General features: G+C 31.5%; 3 protein-coding genes across 4 annotated transcripts; 2 read left to right on the top strand and 1 right to left on the bottom strand.

Moving 5' to 3' along the window:
• The first annotated feature begins 8,401 nt into the window (after nucleotides 1-8,401).
• Nucleotides 8,402-10,790, top strand: LOC140957404 (transcription factor bHLH62-like). The gene is made up of 6 exons (XM_073414636.1): nucleotides 8,402-9,389; nucleotides 9,486-9,698; nucleotides 9,795-9,860; nucleotides 9,955-10,023; nucleotides 10,108-10,284; nucleotides 10,384-10,790. The coding sequence occupies exons 1-6, from the start codon at nucleotides 8,430-8,432 to the stop codon at nucleotides 10,459-10,461; spliced, it is 1,563 nt and encodes a 520-aa protein (XP_073270737.1). The 5' UTR covers nucleotides 8,402-8,429; the 3' UTR covers nucleotides 10,462-10,790.
• Nucleotides 10,791-12,594: 1,804 nt separating this feature from the next.
• LOC140957256 (pentatricopeptide repeat-containing protein At3g25210, mitochondrial-like) lies at nucleotides 12,595-14,826 on the top strand. The gene has a single exon (XM_073414409.1). The coding sequence runs from the start codon at nucleotides 12,632-12,634 to the stop codon at nucleotides 13,712-13,714; it is 1,083 nt and encodes a 360-aa protein (XP_073270510.1). The 5' UTR covers nucleotides 12,595-12,631; the 3' UTR covers nucleotides 13,715-14,826.
• Nucleotides 14,827-15,020: 194 nt separating this feature from the next.
• LOC140957257 (peptidyl-prolyl cis-trans isomerase FKBP62-like) lies at nucleotides 15,021-16,627 on the bottom strand. Of its 2 annotated transcripts, none has more exons than XM_073414410.1 (7): nucleotides 16,535-16,627; nucleotides 16,279-16,454; nucleotides 16,067-16,189; nucleotides 15,842-15,988; nucleotides 15,625-15,752; nucleotides 15,396-15,519; nucleotides 15,021-15,290 (listed from the first exon to the last, which is right to left on the bottom strand). In XM_073414410.1, the coding sequence occupies exons 1-7, from the start codon at nucleotides 16,614-16,616 to the stop codon at nucleotides 15,237-15,239; spliced, it is 834 nt and encodes a 277-aa protein (XP_073270511.1). In that variant the 5' UTR covers nucleotides 16,617-16,627; the 3' UTR covers nucleotides 15,021-15,236. The 2 variants fall into 2 exon arrangements, with proteins under 2 accessions (XP_073270511.1, XP_073270512.1); XM_073414411.1 differs by having other exon boundaries at nucleotides 15,021-15,287.
• Nucleotides 16,628-16,633: the final 6 nt, after the last annotated feature.

Raw genomic sequence — 16,633 nt, 5'->3', positions numbered from 1 at the left:
TATATATATTAACAATGTTATACTTCATTTTACGTATAATACTTGATTTACTTTAAAGTTCAATAAACTTAAATTAAGTAAATAAATTGCTAAATTAAAATAAATATTATTTTGATGACTTTATCTAATCTATTATCTAGGTTGAATTGAGCTGAATTTGTCGTGGACACACGGTGTAAGATGAATATGGCCCATTGGGCCAGAGCACGATCTTCTTTTTCTATACCTTTGTCAAAGCCCACAGTAATAATTTCATCTTAGACAAGCCCATATTAGTCCATACGACGTCAAAAATAATATTTTATGTTCCGATAGTTTCTTACATACGATACAGGTTTCTTCCGTCTTTTATTTGTTTTAAATAGCTTAAATATTTTTTTGCAATAAAACTTTTACAAACTCACGATTAATGGGATTTAGATCCTCTACTGTGTTGAAAATACAGTACTTGATACTGTGCATTTTTTATACGAGATGATCACATGATCATTTTGTGGAAATTACACCATATGAGATAAATTTAAAAAGTGGTCAGATTAAATGAGATGATCACATTGTAAAAAGTGCACAATACATAGTGCTGTGTTTTCAACATAGTAGAGGATCCAAATCCCGATTAATGTGTGTATCTCTCTTAAACTACCTTAAATATAGTTTTTTTAATTTGTTTCCCACTGCCACGAGAATAAGGTTTTGTGGCGTGTTCTACGAATACGACGAAGATAATAAGATATTATATGCTAACGATTTTATATTTCCTCATAAATGACACTCATATAATACATACAACTTAATAAAAGAGTAAAACATTTATTTTCATATAAAAATGTTTATATTATCTTAAAAATATCATTTAAATTTATTTTTTAAAAAATATATTATTTTCCGGTTTTACTTTGAGACACCCTAAATTTACGTGAGGCCATGACTTTGACCCACGAAGTTGTTATTCAAATGTATTCATTTATCGGTGAAGATGTTGATTAGTTAAATTATATTAATTTTATATAAATTAATAATTTAATTATTAATTAATATTTTATAAATGTTAAATGAGCTATTTCTTAACAGAAAAAGAAAAACAAAAATTGTTTATCACTAAACCAATGCGAGATGTGATAACTAATTAATTCGTAGGGCGTCTCACAAAACCAGGGGCCATTACTAGGACAAAGGACAAAACGCACCGACTACTCGATATTATGTATTAATTAGAGTATAATGTCACCGTTACAAATACTAATATCTGTTAAAATTGGAACTTGGACCTAACACAAGCCCAAAAGCTAACTCAAGAAGAGAGGATTGTTCAAGCTCATATATACAACTCCCATATATTTTATCTAACCGATGTGGAACAACTAACAGTACTATCCTCGATACATGAAAATATCATCATATTATATTAGAATTACCAAGCAACAAACCAAAAGTCGACAATTCAGTGACTGATTAATCTAAAGAATGCGTGTGTGTTTTAATATCAAATAATGTGTTTCGTATAGAAACACTTTAGTAATAGTTTTGTTTGGTGGAATCGTTGTCCGTGGACGTTTTGAGTTGATGTACGATTTAAATATTACGATTATATTATTATGATTTATTATAGATTTTGGTAAAACGTGAACCACTTGATTAATTAAGTTGGGACTTTAAAGTACTCAAAAAAATTTTAAAACACAACCACTTTTGTGTTTCGATATTAGTTACATAGTTATTTATTTTTATTTTTATTTTTAAAAAAAGCACATTATATTTATTTATTTCTATATAAACAAATAATAAGTTTTCTAATACTTGATACTCCCATTTAAAGGTGGTAAAACATCGATGATTGATTGGATACAATGAACATTCACTGTCATTCGGAGAGGATACAGCTAGCAAAAGTGAGTGTATGAAAAATTTCATTTGAAAGTCAATAATAAATTTTCACAATAATTTGATAGTCAAATTCCAGAAATTCCGAATTCACGTTCAATTATAATTAAATTAGAAGAAAACAACAATTTAGCTTATTTTGATAAAATATAATGTTATTATAAATTTGCCAATTTATATAATTTATGATATGAATGGTACCGTGAAATTAAGTATTATCTTACAAAATTATTGAAAATTTTATTTTTCGTTTTAACTCGAATTAGGATAAAAAAAAGGTATTATTCAGTACAGATAAGGCTTCGAACAATATTAATTTTTTTTAATGTAAATTTCATTAAACAACAATTTACACATTTCCACGATAATAAGCGTGTAGGATATTTGTCGACAACATATCATATTAAATAATATCGACAACGGACGAAATATATATGGCGCCTGTGCGTGGAATATTTTCCAATTTTAATTGATGTCATCCGGTTGAATATGGTGAGTTGAGTTGGGCAATATACCGAATCTTGATGAAGGAAAAATGAGCTGTAGTGATATCCTGAACACAGGAAAACAAACACGTGAATGGACGTCGGAGGGGTGTCCAGCGTGATCACTCCAATGGCAGAAAATGAACAAAACCAGTGTAGCTTTTATGACCATATGACAATTTATTTCTAAATATATTATCGAAAAAATAAATGAGCTATTTTCCATTTTTATATTTTTTTAATACATAATGGAGCAATTTTATATTTATTTGAAACAAGCAATTTTCTTGTTACTGAAGAAGGAATAGAGCCAAAATTTTATTGTCTTCTTGCTGAGCCAGTTAGCTTTTCAGAGTTGTCTCAACCGTAAAACAAAGGGAAACAAGAGAAAAATACGAGATTAATTTGAGGACCATTGTCGAATAGTTGCTTGCAAATTAGACAAAAAAATAGATTCTTAATAATTTAAGGACTGAATCTGCAATTTTATGTTCTTATTTTAATATAGCTATTATATTTATAACACATTAAATAATCGTTGAAATAAAATAACATAAAATTTTATTTATTTTTTAAATTAAAAAATAAGTAATAAGTGCACGCTCTGAGCCTTGGACTTCAATTTGATAAACTTTTCCAATCCATCTCAATATATTTCCTGCCTTTTCATTTCTTTGGCCAACCGATTAAGTTGGAAAAAAAAAAGAGGAAAAATTTGGCCTATGAAATATGAATAGGGAGACGAATATTATTTATTTCGTACATCAAAATTTTGATTTTAATCTCTTCTTTAAAGTTTCTCACCAATTGCATGTCATTTTGTTGTAGCATGGATTAGATATTAAATTTTAGATCGTTCTTATGTACATGCATCTAGAATACGTGACATTTTGATATGTTTCTTAACATTTATTAGGTGAATATCACATCAGCAGTGAGTACTGATTTGAATACGGTTGATAGACAACATATCAATACATATATCTATATATTCTGTAAATCCATTAATATATGATTTTTTTTCATGTAAAACATGTAATATAAAAAAAATATTAACCTTGTTGGACTGAAAAAATTACTCATGTTAGTTTAACAATCCAAAATATTGCACTAATATATGGTTTAAATTTTGAATTGTACGTACCAGGGATGGTGCAGAAAATTCAATTACGAGGGACATAATTTTTTAAAATAATTATTTATAGAAAATATAAATATAGTATTTGATATGTATATACAAAATAACAACCATTATTATGTTTCCATGTATATTTTAATGACAAAAATTTGTGTGAGACGGTCTCACGGGTCGTATTTGTGAGACGGATCTCTTATTTGAGTCATCCATGAAAAAGTATTAATTTTTATGCTAAGAGTATAACTTTATATTGTGGATATGGGTAGGGTTGACCCGTCTCACAGATTAAGATCCGTGAGACGGTCTCACATGAGACCCACTATATTTTAATAAAAACGTAATCACAAAAAATATATTTAAAACTTTAGGACAAAAATAATAATAATAATATTATTTTTAAAATAAATTTCTTAAACAAATATTAAAGTTATCAATGTTTTATCCATAACATGTTTTACAATATTCAATCCAATTAAAAATATAAAATTTGAGTACAATATGTATATATAAAATAAAAAAATTATTAACTTATTTATTACGCTTAACCATGTTAAAATTTACGACTTTTTCTATAATTTCAAGTTCATCAATAATTGAGCAATATTAAAAGTGAGATATNTATCCATAACATGTTTTACAATATTCAATCCAATTAAAAATATAAAATTTGAGTACAATAGGTATATATAAAATAAAAAAATTTATTAACTTATTTATTACGCTTAACCATTTTAAAATTCACGACTTTTTCTATAATTTCAAGTTCATCAATAATTGAGCAATATTAAAAGTGAGATATCCATAAAAAAATTAAAAATCAACATCTTAAAAACTAGAAGAAAATAATTCAAAGATAGAATAACTGAAACAATAAATTTGAAAATGAGATAAATGAATATAAAATAATTGGGTAAGTTTGTTTAAGATTTTTTATTTATTTATTATTATTAGTTAAATGATCATATATTTATGTTATTATTCCTAAGTGGTACATGGAAATTAAAAGGCTAATATTATTTATACTTCGATTTATGCTGGTCATGCTCCATTTTGAATATAAAAAACTATTCATAAATTAGAGTATAAATATCATCAATTTATGAAAAATTATACAATTTTTCATTAATTTGTTGTATTTTACCCATTTTAGATGGAACATTAATGTTTTGTCAGAAATTAAGTAGTAAAAATTTCCACAGGAAATGAGGATCGATGTCTGGAATATTGTGGACTGGATTCTTGAAATATACATCTGTAGATGAGTAGAATTCGTCGTTTTCTTCACGATGGGAATCCGACCAAACCTAATTTCATCGCTGAGATTAGGAATTTAATGCAATCATTCACCTATCCAACACGCTAACCTTAATCCTGAAATTTGTAGGTAAAAAAAGCTCTAAATTAATACAATTAAAACTTATAAAAAAGCATGTATCTGTCAACTTTTTTTAAAAAAAGAACTCGAGCATTTATTGTGTTTTACGAAAAATTATACATAATGTTAACGTTATTATTCAAATATTTTAAACTGTAATGTAACTCGAGCATCATGTTTCTATTAATCTATTTAACAGAGATAATTATTGCACCTGACAATTTTTATTTTCTTATTTTATAAAAAAGAACCTTTCACTTACCAACTAATTACTAGTTAAAGATATTTTGGAAATATTGTTTCATTTAATATGTTAGTTTTATGAAATCGATATGATAAGTTTTTTTTTTTAAGAGAAAACGATAATTTATTTACCATGGAACTTTTATTTATTTATAATATACTTATAAATATAATGGTGTGATTTCGATTTAAATTAATTGGCAACATCGATTGACCCAATCATTGGGAAATATAAAATGGGAATGTGAAGTTCTAGGCCCAATTTCAGAACAACCAATTGCTTCATTTTTTTTTTTTTTTTGNAAATTTGACCAAAACAAACTTTCTCTCGATGCAATAAAACTATAGCTACATATAATAATAATAATAATAATAATAATAATAATAATAATAATAATAATAATTTATTATATATAGTAAGAATATGCTTTTACGTATGCTTTACATTAGATTTTATTATTATTTGAAAATACTCGATGAATGACTTAAGCACGCATCATCCATGAGATCATGAGACTTAACCCTAACACATTACGTGCAATATTTAGAAATTGTACAAGTCCTAATTCTTCCTCTGAATATAACATCTCAAAAATATATATTATCATATGAAAAGATTACGTGTTGGTTACAAACTCGAGAGAGCTATCATTTCAAAATATTAGTTTAATTGGTGATATATCATAATAAGTTTATAATCTACACTTTATTAGTTTTAATATTTGACGGGAAACATTTGTAATATTGTTGACCATTATTTGAGATACTGATATACGCGGAGGCTCATTACAGACGATTTTCACTCACTTTTCATTTTTCATTTATGGACCTTAATTCAACCTATAATTAAATATTTTTATCGACACTGATTCGATTGTAGACTTTTCCAAATCGTCTTTTCTGCTACACCTATTCTGAATGAGTATATCAATGTTGAGTTATAAACCTAAGAGAGTTAACAACCCAAAAAGTTTGTCTAATGTGATATACAGTCGTGACTTTATAAACTACTTTTTATTTATTTTAATATTCGATATCTTAATCCGAATTTTTTAAGATTGTGTTAATAAAATTGAAAAACAAAAAATTCGTTATTTGAATAGTTGATTTAAGGACATTGTTCTTACAAATTTTTTATATTGTGTTTTTATATTAGTTTCAAATAATTTAATTAAATGTAATTATATTAAAAACTACTCAAAAACTTAAGTTGGTGAATAAATGTTTATCATTCATATAGAATCCAAATGGTCATTAATGTCGAGATATATATTAAATTAAATAATTTAAAAATAACTATTTTTGATCAATTTGGCATGTTTCTTTTGTTTTTACTAAAAATATTCACCCAGTACTAGATTAGTACATTAACGTTCTGGTTTGTCTATTTTTATGCTGTCTATCTTCATCTTTTGCTTTTCTTTCTTCTTTTTTTTTTTTTTTTTTTTTTTTTTTTTTTTTTTNGTTCAATACGTAGAAGTTTATGTAATAATGATATAAGATTCAAATTATTATAATATTAGTAATTTAATTCTGACGCATTTTTTATCTTAAAAAAATCATTATTTTATAATGAAAAAATTAATTAAAATTTATAGTAATAATGATAAATGAATCAAAATCTAATGTTCAAATTAATGTACCAACCTTCTATTAAGTTGAATATTATTCAGGAAAAAGCCATTATACTAACTTATATGCTTAAGTGTGTAGATAAAAGTATCCTATAATAATTATTATTTTTTGCAAAATTTGAGATAAAAGATCTATATTAATAAATTCCTCCAACTTAATCAAATTCCTAATAAAATTCATATAATACACTTCTAAGTCATTTCTTTCTATCTTTTTAATATTATTTTTAAAGTTTCATTTCAAATATTTTCTCACCAATGTATTTTTTAAAAAAATTAAAATTTTAGAATCATATGTTTGTCTCTTCACGATTTTTGATATTTATGTTATCATATTGGAATCTTAGCGCGTTATCTTGTTTTTTTTCCTGACATATTGTTGATGTTGTGATGATGTGTGAGGTGTTGTATTAGTGATCCCATGAATGAGAATGAATTTGTTAAAAAATGACTGATAAATGACTAAGATCTAATTTTTACAAAATAAATTACCAAAATCGTGAAAATACAAATAATTAGAACCAAAATTACAATTTTTCCTATTCTTTTAATTATTATATTACTCGTTACTATAGTCAAAATTTTGTAATAAGGGTTTTTTTTAATAAAGAAAAACATAATAAATCATCCACATTCGGTACTTTGGGTAAAATATACCATGGAAAATATGGTGACATACGAGCGATATTTGTTAAAGCGACCCTTCGAAATTATGTCTCCAAAAGTAGAACGAAGCATCCATTTTCAAGTGTACAAATCTAATTAAATAATACATAAAATCAAAATAAAAAATAACAACCTCCANAAATAAAGAAATTTAATAAGTTTTCTTGACATATATATATATTAAATGTGTGGAAATATTACTTAAAACTCCAACCATTACCAATTACCCTTCATTTTTTCTTTTAGTTTAAACAAGAAATAACGAAATTTAATAAGTTTTCTTGATATTCTCAAATTGTTTTCCCAAACCAAAATCCATATTGGATTTTTCTCTCATATTCCTAATTTTGTTGTTGAAAAAATTTTGATTTTGAAATTATATTTTTAAATAGTTGGCAATTTGAAGAAGGGTGGACAATTTGGTGGTTTGACGTTTAAGGCCCGGCATTTAACCCTTTCTACCTCCGCTTTTCCCGGCTACCTTAAAAAAATTAATATCATATATGATAAAAATAATTATTACATTCTCAATCAACTTTTGTAAGTTGCCAAAAATTTATGTGAGACGGTCTCACGAATCGTATTTTGTGAGGTAAATATCTTATTTGGATGATCCATGAAAAAGTATTACTTTTTATGCTAAAAGTATTGTTTTTATTGTGAATATCGGTAGAGTTGACCTGACAAGAGATCTACTCTTGTAAATTTGTACTTAACTTAATTTCTTGATTTGGGTCCGATCTCTATAATTTTTTTACTGTTTGAATCTCGTATACAAGGTATATGATGATAAATTATGTATGACATATGGACATAATATTATAATACTAATTTTTTGTAAAATTTGAGCCAAAACGATGGATGGGTAAAGAACATGTAATAAATTAATTTATTTATGGCTGTTAATATGTATCTAATTTGTATACTTTTTAAAAATTTTAAATTTATGAAATAAAAAAGGTAAGGAAGCTCTTTTTTCCTTTTCCTTTCCGCCATTATAAAACTTGATGAGCACCCATCTTTCTTCCTCCCCTTCTCCTTTGTTTGCCACTTTCTGTCCACTCTGGTGTACCCTTTCATTTTCCTTCCACAAACTATTGATGATGGATACGGAGTACTTCATAAATGCCGGGATCTCATCTCCGCAGCTGCTGGAATTCGAAGCCATGACACCAATGGCGTGGAATGCGCTGAATTCCGAGGCGGAGCAATCTTTGTTGACTCACAGTTCCTCTGTCGACCAATATTCGCATTTTGAGTTGGCTTTCAGCTCAATGTTGTCTTCTCCATCGGCGTGCAACTCTGGAATGTCAACCGACGCTTTCTTCCTCCAAGAATTGATCGGGAAACTGGGTGGCGGCACTCGGAACTCCGGCGTTTTCCCACCGTCTGGAACCATTGGCATGGCGGGGGGTGGTTATTGTCATGATATTAACAATAACACCAATGATTCTTGTCGCAGTACTGCTTTAAGTTCTCTCCCGAAGAAAAATTTCCCGATTCTTGATCAAATACACGCCCCCAAGTTGGGATATTCGGTGCCTCTGAATCCTATTCCTTCATTTTCCACTGATCCGGGGTTTGCTGAAAGAGCTGCCAAGTTTTCTTGCTTCGGCAGATGGAGTTTCAATGGGAGGACACCTCCACTTGCGGGGATAAACAATGCTGGATTGTTACCGAGAGCCAGTACTCCGTCGATGGAGAATGGAAAGCTATCCCGAGTTTCTAGCAGCCCTTCTATCAAGCAAGACGAGTCGCATCTCAAAAGCCAGAAATTGTGCCAATCCATGAGTGAAACCAGAGCGCCGATTAACGAATTGGTCTCGGATTATAACGAAAAATCTACTGTTTCTGATCAAATCCCAGTTGCAGAAACAGGTTCAAAAATCTCGAACGAGCTGAATTCAAGAAAAAAGAAACCAGTAACCAGAGGCAAATCTAAAGATGATGGATCCATTTTAGCTAAGGTAACGATATTCAGTACAATGGATGCAAATTTGCCTTCACGTTCAACAAAGTTTGGACACATTTAGTTAAACAAACAGAAACACTTGTGTTATCAGGGGTTCGATGGCGATGATGATGCAGATATCAAGCGTTCGAAATCCGCAGAAAGAGGCAAAATCGAAAATGGCAGTGCTAAACCAGAGAAGGAAACCGTCGTTGAAAATGAGAAACAAAAGACTAATCAAAAGCCACCTGAACCCCCAAAGGACTACATTCATGTCAGAGCAAGAAGGGGGCAAGCTACTGACAGCCACAGCTTAGCAGAAAGAGTAAGCCAAAATTTTTCTGACATATTTTTTTCTTACAAAATTTCATCTTTCGATCATCGTGTGTAATTACGCTGAATCTTTGTGCTGTTTGATTAGGTCCGACGAGAGAAAATCAGCGACAGAATGAAACTTTTGCAGGATCTTGTACCAGGTTGTAACAAGGTATACAAAAACTTAGGTTCGCTTAACTTTTCTTGAATTTCTTTAAGAAAAAACCCATCAAGAAACTTGACACTGTGCATTTCTTCTGACTCAGGTGACTGGAAAAGCACTGATGCTTGACGAAATCATAAATTATGTACAATCATTGCAACGTCAGGTCGAGGTAAATTCATGATAAATCAATCGATGTCTTGACTTTCTTGGCTGTTATTAAAGATCTTACTGTGATTTTTTGTTGTTTTTACAGTACCTGTCGATGAAACTAGCCTCGGTAAATCCAGGCCTGGATTGTAGCATGGAAAACGGACCAAAACCAATGCACCCTTTGGATTCCTCTCCACCAGCTTTCTTGAATGTACATCACCAGCATAATCCGACTCCAAACAGGCAACCGAGTCAAAATTTAAGCCCAGTCGGGTTTGGTGTAAGTTAATTTTGAAATATTTCCTTTGCGTTTCATATAATATGACCTTAAAATGTCGAAGAACATCGCTAATAAGTCGTTTTCCTCGGTGACGTTCAGTTCCCGGAATTCGGGGAAGGTGGTCTGCTTAGCATTTTTCAGATGGATCAAGCGAGTGATGTGAAAGTTGAGCGGTGAAAACTAGTCTTTAATGGAAGATTCAGAGCTCCCAGAAAACAAGTGAAAAAAAGCCATATGGTGTAAAGATTTCAGAATTGTGGTTCATCTGGCCAGAAGAAGTTGCTAATATATATATATTCTTCTTGTATTATTCATTGTACTTCAATTGATTTCGTATTTCCTACTCTTTTGGGATGTTTTTTGAGTACCCATTGTAATATTAGAATATTCAAGAGCATTGTAATGGAATTAAGATAGTATTTTAACTAGTTCAAATATGAAATAACACAAAATTTTATGAGACTGATATCCAATTCAACTCGAAATAAACAAGATTTTGGCGGTGACTTGGTGACTTTATTGTTTTTGGTGTATGAATTCTACAAGGTTAATTGCTATCTTTTTCAAGATTTTTGAATATGGTTGGGTCAATTACACACAGCTGCTACTTATGCTGTATGAATGGGACATCATTATCATTTTCATTTCAAGTCTTAATACAAATGACAATGATATATCACAATTTATGGCACATATTAAGGGGGGAACAGTGTATTTTTCACTGATTATTTCTAAACTGAAGCTTCTGTCCTCTTTCCATTTCTATTTGAGGCAAACTTTTTCTGACTTCAGAGATAATAATAGTAATATTTGTTCCCTAAAAAATAATAGTATTTGCAATTCTGAAGTATTTTAAATTTATTTTTCGAAGAAAGAAATTGTGTTTGATTGGACGACAAATTTACAAAGCTACTCATAATTTGAAACACAAAAACTCTTGTGAATGAGAAGGTTTCACGGATCAATTTCGTGGGTCGAATATCTTATTTGGGTCATCAATGAAAAAATATTATTTTTTATGCTAAGAGTATTACTTTTTATTGTGAATATCGATAGAGTTATTCCGTTTCACAGATAAAAATTCGTGAGATCGTCTCACAAGAAACTTGCTCAATTTGAAAATGGAAATAGGAAGAATCTCAGGTTGGCAATGATGAGATTCTGACTAGAAAAATATATTAATTGCCAATATATATTTTTAAAAATTAATAATAATAATAATAATAACAAGAAAAAAGGTTAAGTAGTGGAGTTTAATGGGGGTATGAAAAGATGCCCTTAGCTATGTATATATTAATATTTTGACGACAAAATGGTTAATAAAAATACAAACTTTCTGGGGATTAACAAAAGATTTCTGCAAATTCAGACTTTTAATTATTTTAATTAGGTATGCAATTATTAGTATCAATATTAAATTGCCGTGACAATCTGAAAGATTCTCTGAAAATGATTTTTTTTTTGCGTGTAAAGTTTAAACAATATACAAAATATTAAAGAAAAACTATAATCTTTCTATAAAAATGTACGTCTTAGTTGGATTTAGTTTGTAGCTTTTTCAATTAGTTTGTTTGTGATGGCAAATTTGTCCCTGGGCTTCCCTTACCGTCTAAGCAACCTAATAAAGTAAATTGATAGATAGTGACTCATTTATCAGTTAGTGAAATGAGTTGATTCGATTCATATTTATAAAAAAAATTATATATTTGATATAAAAATTAATAATTTTTCATTAACCAGGTCAGATTGAAGATCTGTATCACAAAATTGACACATGAGACAGTCTCGTAAAAATCTTTGTGATAAATAAAATGTGCAATGATAGAAAATTTAAGAGAACGTAGACTATCTTTATGTGTGATTTTTCTTTCTAGGAAATAATACAATATTGAATTTTCAAACCTTGCGAAACTATAATTTGCCAATATATAAGTTTACTTACCGATAATGATTAAAATTTTAGATCGGTGAGATATACTTTTATGTATACCGCGTTTATTTATACGTGTTGTATGTTTGTACATTTTTTTAAATCATTGTTTAAATAATTTGTATCTATTTCGAAAAAAAATTCATTCGACTTTGCTAGTAGGCATATTCGTAAATTGTGTGTAGACAAGATTGAAGTGAAATGCAAATAATCAAATTATTTTCAAAGTTTGATATCTACAAGCGTAATTGATATTACGATATTATTTTCAGAAATTTAAAACATGTAATTTTGATGCATGGGTCTAAAGGCCCAAACAGTTGACCCGATACAGCCCAGGCCCAAATCTTCGCCCAGATTATTAGAAGCTTTACAGAAGGCAGTGGCTACCTAGTACCTTACCCACCACCACCACCGATGAAGTTCCTTTTCCGTTCAACCCTCCTCGTCCGCCTTGCTATCCGCCGCTTCTCCACCACAAACTCCGCCGGTATAGACCACTACCGCTCTGTAAATCCGCGCACCCGAACACCAATGGTGAAACAATTCGAGACAGGGATACAGAACCTCAAACCTGGGTTCACTCAATCCGACGTGGATCTAGTCCTACGATCCCAACTTGACCCGGATATGGCACTCGATATTTTCCGGTGGACGGCTCAGCAGAGATACTACAAGCACGACGATCTCACGTATCTCACGATGATTGGGATTGCAATTTCAGGTAAACGTTATGGGGTGGCGGAGACTTTGATTGAAGAAGTTATCGCCGGTGCTTGCCCCTCAAATCTCCCCTTGTTTAATGCCATGATTAAGTTCTGCTGCGGGCGTAAACACTTGTTTAATCGCGCTTTCGATATATATAAGAAAATGACCAAATCCGAGGATGCTAAGCCTAATTTGGAAACGTACGCTTTGCTACTGAACTCTCTTTTGAAGAAATTCGATCGGTTGAATGTATGTTATGTGTATCTGCATGCTGTTAGGTCGTTAGCTAAGCAAATGAAGGCCTATGGGGTCATACCAGACTCATTTGTGCTGAACATGATAATCAAGGCGTACTCAAAGTGTCTTGAAATGGACGAGGCGATTCGTGTTTTTCGAGAGATGGGGTTGTATGGTTGCGAGCCAAATGCTTATACATATAGTTATATAGCCAAAGGGTTATGTGAGAAGGGGAGGGTGGATCAAGGATTGGGATTCTACAAGGAGATGAAAGAAAAAGGGTTGGTTCCCAAGGGGAGTACTTATTTGATCTTGATTTGTAGTCTGGCCTTGAAAAGGAGGTTTGAGGATTCGACCGAGGCTTTGTTTGATATGTTGGGTAATTCTATGTCACCTGATTTGCTAACCTATAAGACCTTGTTGGACGAAATGTGTAGGGATGGCAGGGGAAATGATGCTTTCGAACTTGTTGAAAAATTTCGTAAGAGGGACGGTTTTATGAATGAGAAGACCTACAGTACTTTGTTGAACGGATTGCACTACCTAAGCCGTTAAATGTCGATGCTTTGCTTTCTCCGATCGGTCTTCTAAACACCATCAGGTTTGGAACTTAAAATCTGACTCGAGATCTTTGAGACACTAATTCTGGCCTGGTCAGGTTAAATACACGAGTTTGTGTTTAGGAAGTTGCCAAATATTAAATGAAAATAATGCTGGCGCAGAGCTGAAATCGGGAAAAACAGAATGCTATGCTAATCGTTGCCCCTTACGGTGACCAAGCAAGCAATCTATACAAAATTTTATTACTTCATCTATGCAAGAATTTTGAAGTCTCCTAGTTAGACAATCAACACTAGCATGATTCACGACTTTGAGATTATGGGACTGAAGCCCTTTGATGAAGGCCATACCTTAACCATATATCATCTTGTTTATGAGAGCAATGTAAAGCAAGATCCTCTGGTTCAGGCAATGCAACAAGATGGCAGTCTCCTGCAAGTCATTGATAATGATGTGCGTGTGGTAGGTAGTTCACATGTTTAAACATCAGATATTAGATATGCCTTTGTATCCCGTTTAACAAATGTTCATATTTTATGGTGGTGTGATGCTAAATAAAATGCATATGGTGTAATTGAGTTATCTAATCTTGTAAATTAATTTTTCCCCTTTCTGCAAGAAATTTAAATGGGACGTCAAAGTCGTCCATGAAGTTCTCATCCTCATTACAGCACTACCAAAGGTGACTAACATGGCGCGGCTCATTTTCCCGTCCTTGGGAGGATTCTCGAGCTGTGAAGTATCCAACATACGGACTTGCGATTTTACCTGGCGCTTCCAGTTACTAATACTATTTATGAAGTGAAGCAAATCCAAAGGTTGGTTTCAAGCATAACTTTAAGAATTCTGGTACGAGGGCTAAATCAATTAGCTGTTTGGTTAAGGCAACGGCTGCTTGTTTATGGTAAGTTCTTTCTTTGCGAACTTGAACAAATTATGATACGAAATGTGAGGTTTTTGAACAAAAAGAAAAAGATCCGATATGATTACAGGTGGAATTTACATGTTAGGGGAGGAACCGAGAGAATGTGAACAATTCAAGCTACCAACTATGTAACAATCTAATCGATATGTAATTCATTAAGAACATGTTTCCCAAACTTCACAGTAACATTTTTTATGCTTTTGAAGTGAAATATAATTTTTTAATAGATTTCGTGGATTTTTTTCGACTAGTGAAAATTTTATACATTTAAATTTGTAATTACGTAGAAAAGTAAGATTATGGAAAGTCATCGAGACCTAGATGAGAAAAACTATGAACGAGTTTTTATGACAGAAGGAATTAATGTCTCAAAGATGAAACAAAACTATAATATTTCGGCAATAATGGACGAAATTATCGTTTCCCTCTAAATTCGAAAAAGACAACATCTCGGATCAGATTATGCGGATACAATTCAAGTTCACAAACTCGAATACGCATCAAAACCAAATAACCGAACAGACGGGTTCCTTCGCCAGTAACCAACTAAGTAGGTTTCTAAAACAATATGAAAATCAGAGCACCACTGAATTATGCCTTGCTGTCGATGCTCGTTGCCTCTGCCTCCTTAGGAGCTGCGTTCTGCTTCAATATTAAGAAAGAAATCACGGTCAAACAAATGAGCTGGTTCGGTTCAATTATTTTTTGTCAGGAGAACAAAGGATATCAAACTAGAATGATGCAACTCACAATATTAGCTTCAACAGGCTGCATCTTATGTAATTTGGCAAACATATTGCCATAGAACTTGGCATCCTTCTTGTTGTATTCCTTTGCCTTCTCTTTAAGAGCTTTGTACCCAAGCTTCACCTCCCTATTTCCATTCAGGACAAAAAAATTTTAAAAATTATATATGCATATAATCTTCGGGATGAAACAAAATCACTTTGTGATTGTTGGGCCAGAACGACAAAACTACCTGTTGTCAGGATCAATTTCAAGAGCTTTCTTAATATCTCGTTCAGCCAAATCGAGATCTCCTACATTTGTGTAAGCTTGAGCTCTCCTATACAGAGCCTTCACGTTCATACTCTCGAGTTCCAACACCTTCACATGGCGCTCATCATCAGCCCTTCTAGATCACAGTATTAGAAACGGGAAACACACATGGAACAGCTGAAAAAACAAAATCAAACCTTGGTACAAAGCTTTTCTGTCTGCTTATAATCTTTCAGTTTTAACATGCAAGCAGCGTTGTTCAAGTTGCAAGAAACCTTCAATGCTTTGGACTGCTTCTTTTCCTCCTCACTAAAAGACGTGTCGTATTCAATATACTTTGCAGCCTGGTCATGAATTTTTACACGAGTCAACATGACAAAATGTAGACACTAGTCTTCCAAAATCAAAACACAATGTTTAACCTTCTCATATCTCTTGGAGGCTCTCTCATATTTGCCCGCCTTAAAAAGTGCATTTCCTTCTTCCTTCTTCTTGCCAGCTGCCTCGATTTTTTCTTCCGTCTTCAGGTCCCAAGATTCCTTCTCCTGAAACACCAGGTTACATATAAAGTCTCCAATTTGTCACTCGGACCAATGCACTAACACTAAAAAAGAATCCAGCATTAATATTTAACCTTGATAAAAGAGACAAGCTCCACATCATAGTACACAGTTGAGTTTGGAGGAACTGTATAAAGCTCTTGCTGCGATTCCAATGAACCAAATGCATACTCAGGAGCAATTTCCAAATGTGCCACCTCACCCTTCTTCATTGTGATCACAGCCCTATCCAACCCATCAATTACTTGCTCTGTTTAAACAAAGGAATAGTAAGAACCAACTCATTTATCACAAACATACAGCAAAGAGAAATGACATACAGACAGATACCTTCATCTGTTTTAAATTCCAAAAGATCATCCTCACTTTCCCCGTGACCTTTCTTCATAAAAACAGTACCATCCGGTAGCATTCCTATCAATTTCACTG

The sequence above is a fragment of the Primulina huaijiensis genome, chromosome 14, assembly GCF_012295235.1.
Source record: "Primulina huaijiensis isolate GDHJ02 chromosome 14, ASM1229523v2, whole genome shotgun sequence".
Taxonomy (NCBI): domain Eukaryota; kingdom Viridiplantae; phylum Streptophyta; class Magnoliopsida; order Lamiales; family Gesneriaceae; genus Primulina; species Primulina huaijiensis.
Note: the sequence above shows the minus strand (reverse complement) of the source record. Positions and strands in the feature narration are given on the sequence as shown.

What these genes read in the sequence shown, in the direction of transcription:
- LOC140957404 (XM_073414636.1), top strand. Translation starts at nt 8,430, where the DNA reads ATGAGCACCCATCTTTCTTCCTCCCCTTCTCCTTTGTTTGCCACTTTC. An exon ending in GCCACAGCTTAGCAGAAAGA is followed by an intron (nt 9,699 to 9,794) that starts GTAAGCCAAAAT and finishes CTGTTTGATTAG; the next exon opens with GTCCGACGAGAGAAAATCAG. An exon ending in CATTGCAACGTCAGGTCGAG is followed by an intron (nt 10,024 to 10,107) that starts GTAAATTCATGA and finishes TTGTTTTTACAG; the next exon opens with TACCTGTCGATGAAACTAGC.
- LOC140957256 (XM_073414409.1), top strand. Translation starts at nt 12,632, where the DNA reads ATGAAGTTCCTTTTCCGTTCAACCCTCCTCGTCCGCCTTGCTATCCGC.
- LOC140957257 (XM_073414410.1), bottom strand. Translation starts at nt 16,616, where the DNA reads ATGCTACCGGATGGTACTGTTTTTATGAAGAAAGGTCACGGGGAAAGT. An exon ending in GGAATTTAAAACAGATGAAG is followed by an intron (nt 16,455 to 16,534) that starts GTATCTGTCTGT and finishes TTGTTTAAACAG; the next exon opens with AGCAAGTAATTGATGGGTTG. An exon ending in CCTCCAAGAGATATGAGAAG is followed by an intron (nt 15,989 to 16,066) that starts GTTAAACATTGT and finishes ATTCATGACCAG; the next exon opens with GCTGCAAAGTATATTGAATA.